Source organism: Giraffa tippelskirchi, chromosome 4, assembly GCF_054371585.1.
Source record: "Giraffa tippelskirchi isolate mGirTip1 chromosome 4, T2T-mGirTip1v1.2.pri, whole genome shotgun sequence".
NCBI classification, from domain to species: domain Eukaryota; kingdom Metazoa; phylum Chordata; class Mammalia; order Artiodactyla; family Giraffidae; genus Giraffa; species Giraffa tippelskirchi.
Window position 1 is genome coordinate 193,169,052 of NC_137278.1, and position 20,320 is coordinate 193,189,371.

The window sequence follows — 20,320 nt, forward strand, 5'->3', positions numbered from 1 at the left end:
AAATCCCACAAAAGCAATATTAAAAGCAATTTTAATTTTTTTTAAATTAATTTATTTATTTTAGTTGGGGGCTAACTACTTTACAATATTGTAGTGGTTTTTGCCATACATTGACATGAATCAGCCATGGGTTTACATGTGTTGAAAAATTATTTTTGAGAATCTGTTAGGGGAGCAGGGTATAGCGTTAATGTAAAAGCACTGATTCTAAAGCCACACAACCTGGGCTGAAGTTCCAAATCCCTGCTTACTAGCTGTGTGATCTAGAGCAACTTACTTAACCTCTGTGACACAGTTCCTTCATCTATATGTAAAGTGTTTAGCACAGTGCCTGACAGGTGGTGAGCATTGTTTAAGTGTTTGTCGTTTTAACTATATGCCATAAAATGTACCAGGCAGTAGTGGGAAGCAGAAACCAGTATCAAGAAAGCTGTGCTGATTTGTATCAGTTAAGGGTGGAGTCCAAAGCAGATTGCTTCCCTTGGTTTGTTGTCTGAACTCCGCTCCATGCTCACTCAGGGAAAGAGCCTGGGTTTATCGGGAAAAGGGGAAGATAACAATAGAATGCCTAAATTGAATCTTCTTACCTGGGTTCTGGAAAAAGGTCCAAAAATACGTTGTGTGCTCAGTCATGTCTGACTCTTTGCTACCTTATGGACTGTAGCCCGCTAGGTTCCTCTTTCTGTGGAATTTTCCAAGCAAGAATACTGGAGTGGGTTGCCGTTTCCTCCTCCAGGGGATCTTCCTGACCTAGGGATCGAACCCAGATCTCCCACATTTGCAGGCAGATTCTTTACCACAGTGCCGCCTGGGAAGCTCAAATGGAGGCAACCAGAGCAAGGGATGGTGAACAGTACTTAATATATTTTTGTTGTTCAATTAAACAAATGTTAGGCAAAAATTCTGAGGGTTTTCCTGTTGAGCGTAGGCACAAACCTCATGATCTTTGTTCTCTTGTCCTGTCTTTGTTGTAATCCTTTTTTGCTCTTTTTAAAAATATTTATTTTTATTTATTTATTTGGCTGCATCAGGTTATAGTTGAGGCATGCAGGATTTTTAGTTGGGGCATGTGGGATCAAATCTGGGCCCCTTGCATTGCGAGCTCAGAGTCATAGCCATTGGACCACCAGGGAAGTCCCATCTTTTGCTCTTTCATTTCAAAAAGTAAGATCAAGCAAAATAAGATCAAGTAAAGTTGATGTCACTGCCACATTTTTATTCCCAGGATAAATCAACAACCCAGGAGAATAGCAGGTGTTTCAGGCAATATTTGCATTACTTTGTTTTAAACTGCTTTCTGCATCTTTGTGGAGGTACACTTACATTTCTTGATTTTCCTACAGATCTCAATCTATTGACAGCAAATAGAGATTCTAGTAGAAGGACTGCTTTCCATAGCCATTTTGAGGGAAGGATGCACGAGTGCCTGCTTGGTTGTGTCCAACTCTGCGACTACAAGCACTGTAGCCCGCCAGGCCCTTCTGTCCAAGGACTCCTCCAGGCAAAAATACTGGAGTGAGTTGCCATTTCCTACGCCAGGGGATCTTCCTGACCCAGGGATCGAACCATGGTCTCTTACGGCCCCTGCACTGGCAGGCAGATTTTTCACTACCACGCCATCTGAGAAGCCCCAGTGATATATGAAAGGAGAAAAAGTATGACTAGTAAATGATGGGGCAGTGAGCAGAGTTGTCCTGCAGTTCTCTGGAATATATAGACGAGGCTTAACGGATCTCCAGGTCTTACTATAGAAAAGTTTTACCTGTGGGAAGCCAGGATTCTTCAGGAGAGATGGCAGTGGGCATGTGTGTATGTGTGCATATATGTGTATGTGTGTATATATGTGTATGTATGCGTGTGTACATGTATGTATATATGAGTATGTATATGTGTGTTCAATTCAGTTCAATTCAGTCGCTCAGTCGTGTCCGACTCTTTGTGACCCCATGAATTGCAGCACACCAGGCCTCTCTGTCCATCATCAACTCCCGGAGTCTACCCAAACCCATGTCCATTGAGTCGGTGATGCCATCCAACCATCTCATCCTCTGTCGTCCTCTTCTCCTCCTGCTCCCAATCCTACCCAGCATTAGGGTCTTTTCCAATGAGTCAACTCTTCGCATGAGGTGGCCAAAGTATTGGAGTTTCAGCTTCAACATCAGTCCTTCCAATGAACACCCAGGATTGATCTCTTTTAGGATGGATTGATTGGATCTCCTTGCAGTCCAAGGGATTCTCAAGAGTCTTCTCCATACAAATTGTGAGATGATTTGTTCTAGTTCTGTGAAAAATACCATTGGTAGCTTGATAGGGATTGCATTGAATCTATAGATTGCTTTGGGTAGTATACTCATTTTCACTATATTAATTCTTCCAATCCATGTCATCTCACAATTTGTATGGAAATATAAGAAACCTCGAATAGCCAAAGCAATCTTGAGGAAGAAGAATGGAACTGGAGGAATCAACCTGCCTGACTTCAGGCTCTACTACAAAGCCACAGTCATCAAGACAGTATGGTACTTGCACAAAGATAGAAATATAGATCAATGGAACAAAATAGAAAGCCCAGAGATAAACCCACGCACATATGGACACCTTATCTTCGACAAAGGAGGCAAGAATATACAATGGAGAAAAGACAATCTCTTTAACAAGTGGTGCTGGGAAAACTGGTCAACCACTTGTAAAAGAATGAAACTAGAACACTTCCTAACACCGTACACAAAAATAAACTCAAAATGGATTAAAGATCTAAATGTAAGACCAGAAACAATAAAACTCCTAGAGGAAAACATAGGCAAAACACTCTCCGACATAAATCACAGCAGGATCCTCCATGACCCACCTCCCAGAATATTGGAAATAAAAGCAAAAATAAACAAATGGGACCTAATTAAAATTAAAAGCTTTTGCACAACAAAGGAAACTATAAACAAGGTGAAAAGACAGCCTTCAGAATGGGAGAAAATAATAGCAAATGAAGCAACAGACAAACAATTAATATCAAAAATATACAAGCAACTTCTGCAGCTGAATTCCTGAAAAATAAACGACCCAATCAAAAAATGGGCCAAAGAACTAAACAGACATTTCTCCAAAGAAGACATACAGATGGCTAACAAACACATGAAAAGATGCTCAACATCACTCATTATTAGAGAAATGCAAATCAAAACCACAATGAGGTATCATTTCACACCGGTCAGAATGGCTGCTATCCAAAAGTCTACAAGCAATAAATGCTGGAGAGGGTGTGGAGAAAAGGGAACCCTCTTACACTGTTGGTGGGAATGCAAACTAGTACAGCCACTATGGAGAACAGTGTGGAGATTCCTTAAAAAACTGGGAATAGAACTGCCATATGACCCAGCAATCCCACTGCGGGGCATATACACCGAGGAAACCAGAATTGAAAGAGACGCGTGTACCCCAATGTTCATCGCAGCACTGTTTACAATAGCCAGGACATGGAAGCAACCTAGATGTCCATCAGCAGACGAATGGATAAGGAAGCTGTGGTACATATACACAATGGAATATTACTCAGCCATTAAAAAAAATACATTTGAATCGGTTCTACTGAGATGGATGAAACTGGAGCCCATTATACAGAGTGAAGTAAGCCAGAAAGAAAAACAACAATACAGTATACTAATGCATATATATGGAATTTGAAAGATGGTAACGATAACCCTATATGCGAGACAGAATAAGAGACACAGATGCATGGAACAATTTTATGGACTTTGAGGGAGAAGGTGAGGGTGGGACGTTCTGGGAGAATAGCATTGAAACATGTATATTATCATATGTGAAACAGAACACCATTCCATGTTCGATGCATGTGACAAGGGCTCAGGGCCGGGGCAATGGGATGATCCAGAAGGATGGGATGGGGAGGGAGGTGGGTGGGGGGTCCAGGAAGGGGAACACATGTAAACCCATGGCTGATTCATGTCAATGTATGGCAAAAACTATTACAATATTGTAAAGTAATTAGCCCCCAACTAAAATAAATAAATTTATAAAAAAAAAAAAAAAAGAGTCTTCTCCAACACCACAGTTCAAAAGCATCAATTCTTCGGCGCTCAGCTTTCTTCACCCTCCAACTCTCACATCCATACATGACCACTGGAAAAACCATAGCCTTGACTAGACGGACTTTTGTTGGCAAAGTAATGTCTCTGCTTTTAAATATGCTATCTAGGTTGGCCATAATCTTCCTTCCAAGGAGTAAGCGTCTTTTAATTTCATGGCTGCAATCACCATCAGCAGTGATTTTGGAGCCCAAAAAGGTAAAGTCTGACACTGTATATGTGTGTATGTGTGTATATGTGTATGTATGTGTATATGTCTGTGTATGTATGTATATGTGTATGTGTGTGTATGCATATGTGTGTGTGGGTGTGTGTGTTGAGAGGGGAATAATTCTACCTTGGGTTTCTGAAGTTCTTTTATTCTAAAACTTTAAAAGTCCTTTCACTTGTTTTATCTCATTTATCAGAATGTCTCTGATTAGATGGTGCAAGGATAATGATAATCCATGATGTTATAGATTAGGAATTAAAACACAGGGAAGTGATAAAATTTGGCGAAAGAGAGAGAGAGAGCATAATAAACACAGCAGCCAATCTAGAATTTTATTATTAAATTAGAGCCTGGTGAATTTCCACTGTATTAAATAAGAAAGGAAGGTGATGAGGGTTTAAGGCAAAGTTCCCAAAATTGGCTCCATGTTGGAATTAACTTTTGGAGCTTTAACAGATCCCAGGACTCGGCTCCCATTCCCAAGACTGTTTCTTGATTCTGACTTAATTGATGCATCATCTTGGGCTTTGAAACTTTTACAAAGTTTCTTTGACCACACTGGTTTTAAATTTGGGGGGTTAGAGTCTGGAAAAGGAAATCTGAAATCTGTTTTATTTACTTTTATTCTAAGTATATGATATTTAAATTTAAAACCATGAAGCAATTTATAAAAGAGAGCAGGAGAGTTGAAAATTTAACATTTATAAAAAGCAGATACTTCTCAGAAGGAAGGTGAGAAAATTGTAGTAGAAACCTAGGTAATATTTACTGTAAGGATATTTTTTAAAATATTTGTTTATTTACTTGGCTGTGTCGGGTCTCCGGTGCAGCATGTGAACTCTTAGTTGTGGCATGTGGACCTAGTTCCCTGACTAGAGATTGAACCCAAATACCCTGCATTGGAAGTGCAGAGTCTTAGCCACTGGATCACCAAGGAAGTCCCTTCTGTAAACCAGGGAAGCCCATATTAAATTTAAATTTCAGGAAGTAATTTTCTTATTCTTGTTATCCATAGACATATAAGTATTCTAATTGTGGTATTATGTCATTGTATTAATACTGCCTAGGATGAAAATCTTATCCAAAAGGAGAAATCATTTGTAGATATCATAATTTGAAGAATAATAATAGTAATTATTATGGGAATATTTTATCTCTATAATTATTACAGGAATAATTAACAATAACTATTATTTGTTATGTGCTAGGTATTGTTCTAAGTATCATTTAGTTCTTACAGTGACTCTTGGAGATAGATAATACTATAAACTCAGTTTAACAGATGAAAAAAATGAGATTAAGAGAGATAAGAGAGATTAAGTAATTTGCTCAAGAGTACACAGCTAATTAATGGCAGAAACGGGTATATTGGAGTTTCCCTGGTGGCTCAATGGTAAAGAATACGCCTGCCAATGCAGGAGACGGGGGTTCTATCCTTGGGTTGGGAAGATCCCCTGGAGTATGGACTGGCAACCCATTCCAGTATTCTTGCTCAAGAAATCCCACAGACAGAGGAGCCTGGTGGGCTACAGTTCATGGAGTTGCAAAGGGTCAGACATGACTGAGCAAATAACCAACAACAATATGGGTACATTGGGTTGCAAAATTCTTTGGGCCATACTTCTGAGACTTGTAATAAAAATACTGAAAGGTAGCCAAAGCCTGGGGGTATGCCTTTTGGGCCTTTATTGTGGAAGATATAAATGACTTTGAGCAAAGACACATCTGAAAACAAAGCACTTTTCTCATGCATGTAAGTTCAGAGCCAGAAGCACAGCTGAGGTGGGGCCACTGTGAGCCTGCACTGAGGCAATATTAAGATAACAAGCCAGTAGAATTGTTCACTGAAATTTAATAAAATACACGCCTACATACTTTCCTCATCCACACCCACATTCGTGAACACACACAGTGGTTCTGCAGTTTTTGCTCACTGAATTTATTTTCCAACTATCCTCCATTATCTTGCCAACAAAGGTCTGTCTATTCAAAGCTATGGTTTTTCCAGTAGTCATGTATGGATGTGAGAGTTGGACTATAAAGAAAGCTGAGCGCAGAAGAATTGATGCTTTTGAACTGTGATGTTGAAGAAGACTCTTGAGAGTCCCTTGGACTGCAAGGAGATCCAACCAGTCCATCCTAAAGGAAATCAGTCCTGAATGTTCATTGGAAAGACTGATGCCGAAGTTGAAGCTTCAATACTTTGGCCACTTGATGCGAAGAACTGACTCATTGGAAGACACTGATGTTGGGACAGATTGAAGGCAGGAGGAGAAGGGGACAACAGAGGATGAATGGTTGAACAGAGGAACAGATGGTTGAATGGCATCACTCCGACCCAGTGGAGATGAGTTTGAGTAAACTCTGGGAGTTGGTGATGGACAGGGAGGCCTGGTGTGCTGCAGACCATGCTGGGACCATGGGGGACACAACTGAGTGACTGAACTGAACTGATTCTCCATTAGCTTCCTTGGTGGCTCAGGCTGTAAAGAATCTGCCTGCAATGCAGGACACCTGGGTTTGATCCCTGGGTTGGGAAGATCCCTGGGTTGGGAAGATCTGCTGGAGAAGGAAAGGGCAATACTAAGGAAGTCATTCAGCACTTTCATTATATGGTGCCTGTGTTAGAGGAAAGGGAATATATCTATATTTATGCCAGTGCTTTGAAGGAAAGCCGCACTGTCTTGAGATCATCGTGGTGGGGCAGTAGAAATTAGAGTCAGAGACTGTCAGGTAGAATGTGTTATTTAGGAACACTGAGTTGGAACCTTTGGTCTGAAAAGTAATTATGTCTACATAATTATATAAAAGTAATTACGTATCCAAAAGTAATTATGTATACAGAGTAAACACACATGAATTCTTGCTGGAAGAGGAAGGTGTAATTATTACCTTGTTTTTTTTACTTTAGAAGCTTTATTACTTACCTTTTTAGCATCAGCTTTTTTTTTTTTAATTTTAATTGGAGGCTAATTACTTTACAATATTGTGGTGGTTTTTTGCCATAAAAATTACTGGAGTACAGTTGCTTTACGATGTGTTATTTTCTGCTGCACCGAAAACTGAATCAGCTGCTGCTGCTGCTGCTAACTTGCTTCAGTCGTGTCCGACTCTGTGCGACCCCATAGACGGCAGCCCACCAGGCTCCGCCGTCCCTGGGATTCTCCAGGCAAGAATACTGGAGTGGGTTGCCATTTCCTTCTCCAGTGCATGAAAGGGAAAAGTGAAAGTGAAGTCTCTCAGTCGTCTCCGACTCTTAGCGACCCCATGAACTGCAGCCGACCAGGCTCCTCCATCCATGGGATTTTCCAGGCAAGAGTACTGGAGTGGAGTGCCACTGAATCAGCTAGAGGTATACATATATCTCCTCTTTTTTGGATTTCCTTCCCATTTAGGTCACCACAGAGCACTGAGTAGAGTTCCCTGTGCTCTACAATAAGTTAATGTCAGTTGTATATTTTATACATAGTAGTACATATAAGTCAGTCTCAGTTTCCCGATTCATCCCAGCCCTTTCCCCACCTGGTGTTCGTTTGTTCTCTGTGTCCGTGTCTCTATTTCTGCTTTGCAGATATGTTCCTCTGTACTGTTTTTCTAGATTCCACATATATGCTGTAATAAACAATGCTGTTTTTCTCTTTCTGACTTTGCTTTGTGTGACAGTCTCTAGGTCCATATTAGTCTCTGCAAATGGCACAATTTGTTCCTTTGAAGAACATTTTCACATTCTCATTAATTCTCACTAGAATCCTCTGAGGTAAGTGCTCAGATTAAAGATTAGAAAACCAAGACATTAGAAGATTGAGATAAATCTATCCTGCATCCCTGACCTTGGTCCCTGTGTTCCTTCTGCTTGCCACAGTTGGATGGAGATGATGTATTCACTTTGTTTCCAAAAGTTCCAACTTAGCTCTCTCCCAGGTAGAAAACGTAATGCCATCAGCAAGCAATTCGGACTGTGGCCCACTAAGTTCCTCAAGCTATGGGACTTCTTAGGCAAGAATACTGGAGTGGGTTGCCATTCCTGTCTCCAGGGGATCTTCCCAACCCAGGGATCAAACTCAAGTCTCCTGCATTGGCAGATGGATTCTTTACATGGAGCCACTGGGGAAGCTCTTCTGATTACCCCATAGGAAATTACAGACAGAGGTAAGGACAGCAATGAAAACTGGTGGGGCTACCATGATGTGGGTCACAAGATGCAGTTGCAAGCGAGGCTTCAGAATTAGAGAGTTGAGGGGGAGAGACTAGGTGTGTACTTAGCTGGCCTGCCCCTTTTCTGGTGTCATTTCCTCCTGCTGTCTATAGTTCTTTACTGCCCCCAGGAGAGAAGCAGGTGTCCCGGTCCCAAAATTAGTATAAGAAGGAATGACAAGGTCAGGCAATAATCTCAGTGAATCACCTACCAACACAGAACTAGAAATTGAAACCTCTACCTCGAATCATAGCACCAGGTCAGTGCTGACACTCCCCATCCAAGCATCTCATCCTCTGTCGTCCCCTTCTCCTCCTGTCTTCAATCTTTCCCAGCATCAGGGTCTTTTCCAATGAGTCAGTTCTTTGCATCAGGTGGCCAAAGTATTGGAGTTTCAGCTTCAGGTGATACTGTATATCACCTTCCAATGAATATTCAGGACTGATTTCCTTGCAGAATGAGACGGTGATGTTTTCCCATAGGTGCCTTTTTCATCTTGCCAAGCCTTTGTTATTGTTTCCCTGAAATTCCCTTCTGTGTCTAGAGTCCTTAGGAGGACACACCCTGTGTGACACAGCACTTAGGTTACAAGGCAGCTGAGCTGACTCCCTGATTGTGCCTGTCTGGGTCTGGGACTCATTTATCAGAGAATGAGAAACTACGTGTGTGTGTGTTCCAGCAATCTTTTGCAGACTGCATTTTTTTCTGCCTTTTTCTGTGCAGAGGGCTGTGGACTAGAAAGGCAGGACAACAAAATAGATCTCCTTGCTAATGGGGGGAAACTGCCAAAAGATATTTAAAGTTGCATGTCAACTAAAAAAAAGATATACAACTTGAGAGTTGTGAGTTAAGTTTTATTGGGGCAAAATGAGGACTGCAGCCCAGGAGGCAGCATCTCAGATAGCTCTGAGAGACTGCTCCAAAGCGGCAGTGGGGGAAAGTAAATATACAAGGTTTTGATGAAGGGGGAGTTCAATACCATGAAGCACTCATTTTACAAAAGGTTTTCTGTTAGTCATGAGGATCTGATGTCACCATGAAGGGATTTAGTGCTTCTCTAGATAAGAGGAGATGCAAGGATTGAGATCATAAAATCTGTTCCTAAAAGCATCCAACTATCTAAAGACCTGTCTCACCAGATTCCCTGGAGCACAGAGTGCCCCACTCCACCCTTAACTCCCTTAGGGTTTGTTGAAGGTCAACAGCATGGGTTTCAATCTCCATAGAGGCAGATGACAAATGCCTTTGTTGTTCAGTTGTTAGCAATGCTCTTGGTAAGTGCCAATTTGTAGTTGACATCCGGAAGCCCCCTTTTAGAAGGAAAAACCAAGCATGGTGAACAGCTAAGTCGGGACTGGTGCTTGGAAATGCAGTGTGACTGACAGCGGTGGAAGCCAGGAGTGTGAAACAAGCCCCCAGCAGCAGGTATGGGCGTCTTCCGTGTGTCCGTCAGGTAGGAGAAAGTGAACACGGATGGGTCAGAGGCAGCTCTGTGCTGAGAGCAGGTGGTGGTTGTGTGTTCTTGGCTTTTCTTTCTTATCAGTAACCCTTATTCTGTGCTTGGAGTGCAATGTTAAAGAATTTGCCTGCAGTGCAGAAAATGCTAGTTCAACCCCTGGCTTGGGAAGATCCCTCGGAGAAGGCAACCGACTCTGGTATTCTTGCCTGGAGAATCCCATGGACAGAGGAGCCTGGCAGACTACAGTCTATGGGGTCGAAAAGAGCAGGGCACCATTTAGCATCCGAACAACAACAGTAATCCCAGGAAGAGAAAATAGCCAGCATATATTTTATATATTTTAAGATATATTATTTTTGGAATTTTGAGGTTTGCATGTAGTAGATGGAGGGTTATGAAATCAGGAATGTATAAGTAAAATGATAATTATAATAAAAAATCTCTTGAATTGTATAACACTTGAAAAGACATAAAATGTGTTCATGTCAATAATGATATTTAAAATCTGATGCCGCTTGATTTCCCTAGGTGTCCCGGGGCTCCCTATCTTGGATTCTATTTCTTTCCCTAGGGAGCAAGGTTTTCAGGAGGAGTCAAGATACAGTTTAGAACTTTCTCATCGCTACTGTATATCACATGTATTTCAGGAATTTCCAAAGAGGTGAAAATTCCTGACACGTAAAGGAAGCAAGAAAAGCTGATATTGCTCTGTCTTACTGTCAAAAGAATTTGTTTGAATGTGGTCAGGACTTTCAGGCAGCATGACGGAGCCTCTTTTTTTTTAACAGTCCAAAGGGCATTTCAAGCCCCAGGTCTCTAGGAAGGTGGAGGAGGGTGGAGATCAGAAGAGTCACAGTCCTTCCTATCTGAGATGAACGGGAGGGTGAATGATGTGCTGGTAACTCCTCTGCTCTCTGCCTCATCTCCACCAGGAGATATCACTGGCCAGAGGGGCGGGTTGTCTGTGCAAATCTCTGGGCTTAAAGAGAGCCACCACTCAGCGAGCTCTTCTATTCGTCTGGAGTGCACGTTGGGAGAGTGATGGAGCACGAGGCGCTCTGATACCTGGCAGGGCGTCTTGAATGATTTGTGTGCTCTGTCCTCTGAGGGTTCTGGCCCCTTCCGGACTCCGTACCCCCAGCCCCCTGGTGCTCACAGTCGAAGTCTGAATTCAGGTCCTTCCCCCTAAAACAGAAGATAGAAATAGGCTTGGGCTCAGATCCAGGAAAATAAACAAACAGAGGAAGTGATCCCGGATTCCATCATTTGGTGAGTACTGGAAGCAAATTTGGGCTTCCCTGGTGGCTCAGATGGAAAAGAATCTACCTGTAATGCAAGAGACCTGGTTTTGATCCCTGGGTTGGGAAGATCCCCTAGAGAAAGAAATGGCAACCCGCTCCAGTACTCTTGCCTGGGAAATTGCTTGGACTGAGGAAGCAAATTCTGATTTATACTTATTTTCTGAATGCATTCTGAAGGCAGGCATGCAGACATACTCCTAGGTGACATGGAAGAACACAGGCAGATTCTGCTCACAGTTTCTTTCCATTTTATGGTGTATTTGTTGGTGAAATTTAGTTTCAGCATTGTGGTTTCCACGATTGCTTTGGATTCTGACATAACCCCTTCGTGACACTATGTGTCTTGTCCATTTGAGTGACAAGGACATACATGTAATGAAGCAGCTTAAAGAACACTGGGTTTGTAGTTAAAGGGCTGGAGCCTGGGGAAGTCCCTGGTGTTCCAGTGGTTAGGACTCTGCACTTTCACTGCTGAAGGGGTGTGGGTTCCATCCTTGGTCTGGGAACTAAGAACCTGCAAGCAGCATGGCCAAAAGGGGAAAAAAAAAACTACGTATGAAACCTTTCTTGGAAGTTTACTTACTTGCTCTTTTTTTTTTGTTTGTTTTTTTAACCCAGGCTAATTCAGAACTTAATCTCTCTGAACCTCAGTTTCCTGCTAGTGTGAAAGTGCCTAGCATGATATATGCACTTTGTACTTCATCAGTATGCTTACTGGCCCTGAAAACAGGAAGGACTGCTCAGTTGAAGTAAGCAGTAAGATAAGGTAACTCTGGAATCATCTAGATTTGAGCAGTTCTCTTCTGTCTTGATTTCAACTTAACATGGTCACTCTATTTATTAAGCGAATTATTTTGGGCTAGACAGCTCGGGGTGAGGGTGATGCAGAAGAGACGGGAAGGCTGAGCGACTGAACCAGAAGGCAGATGGTCCCCATCTCAGGGTGTCATCTCCATAGATTTTATCTTCCTCACTTTGGGTCTTTTTGTCTTCTGCCCCTTGCCTTTACAGGTGGCACTATTGGTAAAGAACTCACCTGCCAGTGCAGGAGAAAAAAGAGATTGAGTTCTATCTCTGGGTTGAGAAGATCACCTGGAGAAGATCACCAAGGAAATCCCATGGATAGAGAAGCCGGGTGGGCTACAGTCCATAGGCTCACAAAGAGTCTGATACAACTGAAGCGACTTAGCCTGCACACACATCTTCTGCCCCATAGCCCACAGCTGTTAATAACCCCCTTAACCCAGAGTGGCCACTTGTCTATAGGCCACGGGTCACTTGTCTGTATGGAAAGAATGTGATTGGCAGATCCACTTGTGTTGAAATGTGGATGGTAAGCTGGAGGGCGAGGCCGGCATAACAGATTTAACACCTTATGAGATGGGCCCAGGTGTCATACAGTCTGTTAAGGAATTTCTCACAACATGTAGGCAGACAGAGTATAGGAGCATGTGTCGAATTTTTAAAGTTCTATTTGTAGATGTATTTTGGTAAGAAGAGTTTCTTCTGGACATTCATGAGTGAATTGCTGATTGTATCTGTGACATTACTGTGCTAACTGAACAGAAATGTCACCAGTGAGAGCTGTGTTGTTGTTGCAAATAAACTGTCTTTGTGTGTAATAAAACAGATATGCATTGTACTTGGATTGTAAGTATGTATGAGTTGGGAGAATTAATATGAATGTTTAGTTCAATACCGGTTGTGATTATTAACTTTTATGGTCTCTAGACTGTAGTCTTGCAAACATTTGGGGTGAGTTTCACTTCCTATTTTACTCTCATTCTCTTCCTATTTGTATCTCTGTCATAGCTCTCTTCCTCCCTTTAGATTCTCAGTTTAAGGGGGAAAATTTTTTTTTTGGCCATTTCACACAGCATATGGGATCTTAGTTCCCAGACCAGGGATTGAACTGGTGTCCTCTGCTTTAGAAGGTAGACTTTTTAAAAAATAATTTAAGTAATTTATTTATTTTTGACTGTGTTGTGTCTTTGTGCTATGCAGGCTTTTCTCTAGTTGCAGCAAGTAGGGGCTACTCCTTAGTTGTGATGTGTGGGCTTCTTTCTCATTGTGGTGGCTTTCCTTGTTGCAGAGCACAGGTTCTAGGTGTGCCGGCTCAGTAGTTGCGGCTCCCTGGCTGTAGAGGACAGACTCCATAATTGCGTGCACAGGCTTATAGGATCAAACCCGTGTCTCCTGCATTGGCAGGCAGGTTCTTTATCAGAGCCATGAGGGAAGCTCCCTCCCTACCCAACCCCTATGGTGGAAGGTGGATTCTTAACCACTGGACCCCCAGGGAAGTCCCAAAGTACACTTTTTAATATGCTAATAGAAAGTCAGAAGCAAATGAAAAGAGAAAAAACAAGGAAGGATCACCACAAATGCAGTAATGTTGTTTTAATTAGTGTCCTGCCTGGAAGACTTGGCACCATAGGTATGTATAAACTGTAGGCAGGCTATGTACATATTTTCCAATCATCAAATACAGTTATCAGAATTAACAGTTTCATAGCCTCACTGGACCCTTGATTCCAGTGCCCTGCATTTAGCAATACATGGCACTGAAGAGAGAACTTGAAATCTTCCAGCTCTTTATTCATTGTCTGAATTGCTTCGTATAAAAATGAAATTAGGGATTTCCCTGGTGGTCCAGTGGCTAAGACTCAGCATTCCCAATGCAGGGGGCCCAAGTTTGATCCCTGGTCAGGGAACTAGATCCCACGTGCCACAACTAAAGATCCTGCATGCCAAAACTAAGACCTGGAGCAGCCAAATAAATAAATAAATATTAAAAATTAAATTAAAGGTTTGGTTAGAAAAGAAATGAGAAACAGTCAAAGAAAATTAGACCAGCTTAACCCACTACAGTATTGGTGCCAGGAGAATTCCATGGACAGTGGAGGGTGGCAGGCTACAGTCCATGGGGTCACAAAGAGTTGGACATGACTGAGCGACTAACACTTTCACTTTCAAGGACTATAGAGAAGGTAGACTTTTCCCCCATAAACCACTGACCACTGTTGTTCAGACAGGTGCCGTCAACATTTACTAGAGCCCTGGAGCTGGAGTCTTGGATGGGAGGGAGCCTTTAAAAATAATTTGAGAGGCAATGGCTTGAAAGCATAAGGCATATAGGAGTGTTTTATATCCCTAAGGATTTTACAGGCCAATTAAGAGATGAAGCAGTGGCCAACATACTTTTTTCTTTTAACATAGTGAGATATAGTTGAAGGAAACAGAGTTTGGTCCAGATTTAGAACATTCTTCTAACAGTCAGGTGGGTTAGAATTGGACCCATAGGAAGGGTCATCCCAGGAGGTTTTGGCATCCAGCTATACCTCTTGCTTGACACAGAATGGGCAAGCAGTCAGGTGATCATTGAATATTGTCTAGTTGCTAAGTCGTGTCCCACTTCTTGTGGCCCCATGGACTGTAGCCCACCAGGCTCCTCTGTCCATGGGATTCTCCAGGCAAGAATACTGGAATGTGTTGCAATTTCTTTCTTCATGGGATCTTCCCGATCCTGGGATCAAACCTGAATCTCTGGCACTGACAAGCAGATTCTTTACCACTGAACCACCAGGGAATTTATATATTAGTATTCAGAGAGAAATGCAGAGACAAAAATGATGTAGAGAGAAATATTATTGTTACAAGTGAGTATAAAAATTTTGTGATCTGAGTGCTTTGGTAGGCTCTGTGTGGTAAGGTTTTCTGTAGGCTTTCATGGATATATGAGTATACCAGGTGTGCATTCCTTTAAAATTATATACGTTTGTTTGGTATATTATAGATTTCTCTGGCCAAAGTATAATCATTGGAAAGAGTTTGTTGTACAAACACCTGGAAAGAAATTTATTTATTCATTTAAAAAATATTTGTTTGTTTATTTGGCTTCACCAGGTCTTAGTTGTGGCACATGGAACCTCTAGTTGTGGCAAGCAGACTTGGTTGTGGCATATGGGATCTAGTTCTCTGACCCCCCTGAATTGGAAGGTGAAGTCTTTAGTCCCTGTTGGTAGGAATTTAGAGAAGTGATTCTTTGGATACCCTCTCTAGTCCCACCGATTCGTGGCAACCTAAGAAATTTACACTAACTCAGGACAGGCAAAAAAAAAGAAACTGGGTTCTGACCCTGAGAGCCACAGAAAGTGGTGCTCTGTAGTCTGCATAATTATCCAGATATGAGAAAGATCAGTAGTGGGCTGCTATTATCTTATATATGGCATGTCTGGCCAGCCTCTAGGAGGCATATATTGTCCAACCTGTTCTAGAACTGATTTTCTCAGAGACAGAACATTCAGTGGTATCTCTCAATCATACACAGATTCTAATTATCCTCTCAAGGCTATGGAACTGTAAATGCTATTGATAGCAAAGGAGACTGGTACACTGAAAATTCCAAAATATCATTGAAGGGAATGAAGCAAGAACAGAATAAATGGAAAGACATCCAATAGGAAGTAGGAAGACGCAATATTGTTAAGATGACAATCCTCCCAAGTTGATAGATACAGTCAATGTAGTCTCTGCCAAAATTCCAGATGGTGTTTTTTTTAAGGATGGTCAGGTTGATTCTAAAATTCATTTAAAAAGGAACACAAGGGATTGAAAGTATCCAAAACAATCTTCAAAAAGAGAACAAAGCTGTAGGATTCAGAGTAAATAATTTGAATTTTTTTGAGAATGGCCACTCTGAGCAGCTTATAGGATCTTACTCCCCCGACTAGGGATTGAATCCAGACCCTTGGCAGTGAAAGTGCTGAGTCTTAACTACTGGACTACCAGGGAATCCCCACAACTTAATTATTTTAAAGCATACTGCAGAGCTTCAGTGATTAAGACCATGCAATGTTGGCATAAGGGGAATCTGGAGTTCAGACCCTGCAACACTTGTTTTCTGGCCTCCAGCCTCAGGTTGAATTACGGCCCCAGATTTCCTGGTTTTCAACTTGCAGGTGGCAGATTGTAGGACTTCTGAGCCTCCATAGCCTTGTGAGCCAATTCCTATTTTAATTTCCTCTAATATATACACATATGTGTACATATCTTTCTCTATATATCCTATTGAACTTCCCTGATGGCTCAGTAGTAAAGTATCTGCCTGCCAATGAAGGAGATGCAGGTTCAATCCCTGGGTCAGGATGATCCTCTGGAGAAGGAAATGGCAACCCACTCCAGAATTCTTGCCTAGGAAATTCCCATGGACAGAGGAGCCTGGTGGGCTACAGTCCATGGGGTCTCAAAGAGTCGGACACGACTCAGCGACTAAACAACAACAGAATATAGGTTTATCGCCTTGCTCCAGTGTCCAATTTCATCAGATTGCTACCTGTTATTAAGCCGTATCTTTAAACTCTGTGCTGTGTGTGCTGGACTAAGTCACTTAGTTGTGTCCAACTCCTTGTGACCCCATTGACTATAGTCTGCTAGGCTCCTCTGTCCAAGGGATTCTCCCGACAAGAATACTGGAGTGAGTTGCCATGCCCTCCTCCAAGGGATCTTCCTGACCCAGAGATTGATCCCACATCTCTTGTGTCTATCTGCTGCATTGACAGGTGGATTCTTTACCACTAGTGCCACCTGGGAAGCCCTTAAACTGTCTAATGAAAGTGAAAGTGAAGTCGCTCAGTCATGTCCGACTCTTTGCAACCCCGTGGATTGTAGCCCACCAGGCTCCTCCGTCCATGGGATTCTCCAGGCAAGAATACTGGAGTGGGTTGCCATTTCCTTCTCCAGGGGATCTTCCCAACCCAGGGATCGAACATGGGTCTCCCCCATTGCAGGCAGACGCTTTAACGTCTGAGCTACCAGGGAAGCCCCTTAAACTGTCTAAGGGCTGATCAAATAAAACTGATGATGAGAACCTTGCTCTGGAAATGAAATAGAAGGTCACGTTGCATCCAAAGGTGGATGCTCTGTATAACTGTGACGTCTAAGTGAAAGGGTATGAGCATGGACTTGGGTCTTTGGACATAGGTGTGCGTGGCTATGTGTTGTCACTGGGGGTTTCCACCCTGAGCAACTCTCCATGGGGACACATACACGGGACTTTATGTTTTGTGCTCAAGTATGTGTCAGCGGGTGTGTAGTTTGGTTTCTGGGCAGAGCTCACGAGCTGGAGCTGTCTGTCATCTGCCCCTTTCTTTCTCCTGTGTGTGGTAAAGGTGCTCACAGAACTGACTTCCCAGAGTCAAACTCGTTTAACTGGCTGCTCCCTGAATGAAAATAATTACCTCTGATAATGCACCGAAAAGGAAATAAGTGGAAAGGAAAATAAGAGTCACAATGACGTTTTCAAATTATGTTTGATCGTCCTGGCTGAGCCAATGTTTTATTTTTAGGACCTTGTTCTCTCAAGGCTTGCTGTTTCTTACAGAGCGTTTTCCCTTTCATGTGGTCTTGTGGAATTGTGGGAACTCTCACCTTGCCTTTTTGCCTCACAAACTAGATCAGAGGGACTTTGCTATCTTACAATTCATTAACTTCATAGATCCCTCACTGTGTGCAAACCCACAGATAATAAGACTTTCCTTTTCTCTCTGGGATGTTCCTCCTGGCTACTCCTCTGTTGACTTAAGCTTCTGTCAACCAGTCACACACCTGTCTGTCTTCTGAGTTGTAAGGAAATTGTTTGATTTTCATTCCCTCAGACAAACTCATGGATCTCCAGGAAGAGTGAAAAGAAGATGCAACTGGCTGGGAGGTTTCCTTGCGGCACTCTGCCTTGATAAGGTATTACTGGTTATTAGTATTAATAATCGGGCTTCCTAGGTGGCACTAGAGGTAAAGAACCCGCCTGCCAATGCAGGAGATGTAAGAGACTTGGGTTCGATCTCTGGGTTGGGAAGATGGAGGAGGGCATGGCAACCCACTCCAGTATTCTTGCCTGGAGAATCCCATGGACAGAGGAGAGCCTGGAGGGCTTCAGTCCAGAGGGTCGCACAGAGTCAGATGTGATTGAAGTGACTTAGCACACATGCAAGCAGTATCAATAATAAAGCAAAACATGTGATGTAACAGAAGGGAGTATAAAATGGCTAATGTCATACTGTACAATATAGTATAATATCATATAAGCTACAATTCTGATTTTCTAAATTTTACTGTGTTATTAAATCTTTACAGAACTAGATTACCTGTTTAGAGTTAACCTAGGCAGTGGGAAATCACCATATTTGTTTCAGACCAATCAGAATTAAAGAAGTTGGCCACAGAATCAGGTTAACCAAGGGCAAAATTAAGTTTTTACATATATAGAAGAGTGGTAACCACCAGTTCTCTTCAGAAAGAAAGAACTGGGTTTTTGGAAATATGTGCTGATTATATGGAATTATATCTGGAGGAGGGCATGGCAACCCACTCCAGTATTCTTGCCTGGAGAATCTCCATGCACAGAGGAGCCTGGCGGGCTACAATCCATGGGGTCGCAAAGAGCTGGACATGACTGAGCGACTAAACATAGCATATGCTAACAAGAAACTAGTAACTATAGTCTACTTGAAGGAGAATTGGGAACTGGATCGACAGAGAAGGATGGGGTAGAAAAAAGATTTTTATAGTATACCATTTTGTAGTTTTATTTTTGAATCATATGAATATATTTCCTTTTTGTTTAAAAAAAGAGAAGACAGCTTAGCACTGACACTTTCTTTAACCCATACACTGGTAAGAATGAGTGTCTGTGTCTATCTTTATATGAAGAACAGAGGAAGCTTTGAGAGCTGCAAAACTAAATAGTTTTATTGATAGCTGCTATGTGCTCATTAGTAGTGAGAATGCAGTGGAGGGGTATGTCAGAGAAGGAAAGCAAATGTATAATTCATCTCTCTTGAAATCCACCAACTATTTGTTCATGGTCTGAATTAGGTTTGTGTAAAAATGAAATTAAGTGTTTTGTTTAAAAAATTAGGAGATACACAGAAAAAGAAAATTAGACCTGCTTAAGGACTGCTAGCAGAGAAGGCAATGGCAACCCACTCCAGTACTCTTGCCTGGAAAAACCCATGGATGGAGGAGCCTGGTAGGTTGCAGTCCATGGGGTTGCTAGGAATTGGACAAAACTGAGTGACTTCGCTTTCACTTTTCACTTTCCTGCATTGGAGAAGGAAATGGCAACCCATCCCAGTATTCTTGCCTGGAGAATCCCAGGGACGGGGGAGCCTGGTGGGCTGCCATCTGTGGGGTCTCACAGAGTCGGACACGACTGAAGCGACTTAGCAGCAGCAGCAGCAAGGACTGCTAACGAGATAAATCTTTCCCACATCTGTTCCCATGGACCACAATTTTACATCATTTGTGAACTTGACCATCAGAGCAGGAGTCTAGGGCAGGAGGGGAGCCTTTAAAATAATTTGAGAAACAACGGCATGAAAGGATCAGGCAAGATCAGGGCTGGATTAGCTGTATAAAAGGAAAATGGCAGAAAGAAACAATTTCTTCCCATTGGAACATCAGATAGATAGAGAGAGATGAATTGGTGGCTCAGAGAGTTCTGGGTAGTCAGATACTTCAGAACCAGTGATCTGGAGAGGTGTTTTCAAGTTCCGTGTGTGCTCCATTTTAGTTTTGTCAGAACAACTCAATCCTTGGGAATCATTCTCAGCGGTGCTCTGTGCATCCTCAAGGGGTCAAGCGCTGGAGTGGACCACTGCGTCGTTGATGGGAAATCAGAGGGGCGTGATGCGGATGCTGTTGGAATGCAGTCTCAGTGACAAGTTGTGTAGTAAGTACAGATGATACAGAGATCTGTCCTCTGATTTTTGGTGGAGATTAAGATCTGAAGAGGGCTTCAGAACAGGGCTTCCCAGGTGGCACTAGAGGTAAACAATCCACCTGCCAAGGCAGGAGACATAAGAGACACGGATTTGATCCCTGGGTTGGGAAGATTCCCTGGAGAAGGTCATGACAACCCACTCCAGTATTCTTGCCTGGAGAATCCCATGGACAGAGCAGCTTGGCAGGCTACAGTCCATAAGGTCGCACAGAGTCAGACACAACTAAAGTGACTTAGCATGCAAGCACAAGGTCTGAAGAGATTCTGGAAGAAAGATC

The 20,320-nt window shown here is 42.4% G+C and overlaps 1 protein-coding gene across 3 annotated transcripts in view; it reads left to right on the plus strand.

Annotated features, from left to right (window-relative positions):
- Positions 1–20,320, plus strand: part of STYK1 (serine/threonine/tyrosine kinase 1) — a 50,402-nt gene that overhangs the window by 13,243 nt on the left and 16,839 nt on the right. The window contains exons 2-4 of one of the 3 annotated variants that reach the window (XM_081589352.1): positions 11,885–12,032; positions 17,920–18,001; positions 19,894–19,991. In XM_081589352.1, the coding sequence (XP_081445478.1) occupies positions 19,928–19,991 (64 nt within the window). In that variant the 5' untranslated portion in view covers positions 11,885–12,032; positions 17,920–18,001; positions 19,894–19,927. Of the gene's footprint in view, positions 1–11,884; positions 12,033–17,919; positions 18,002–19,832; positions 19,992–20,320 lie in introns of all 3 variants that reach the window. The other 2 variants (XM_081589353.1, XM_081589354.1) reach the window with 2 other exon arrangements.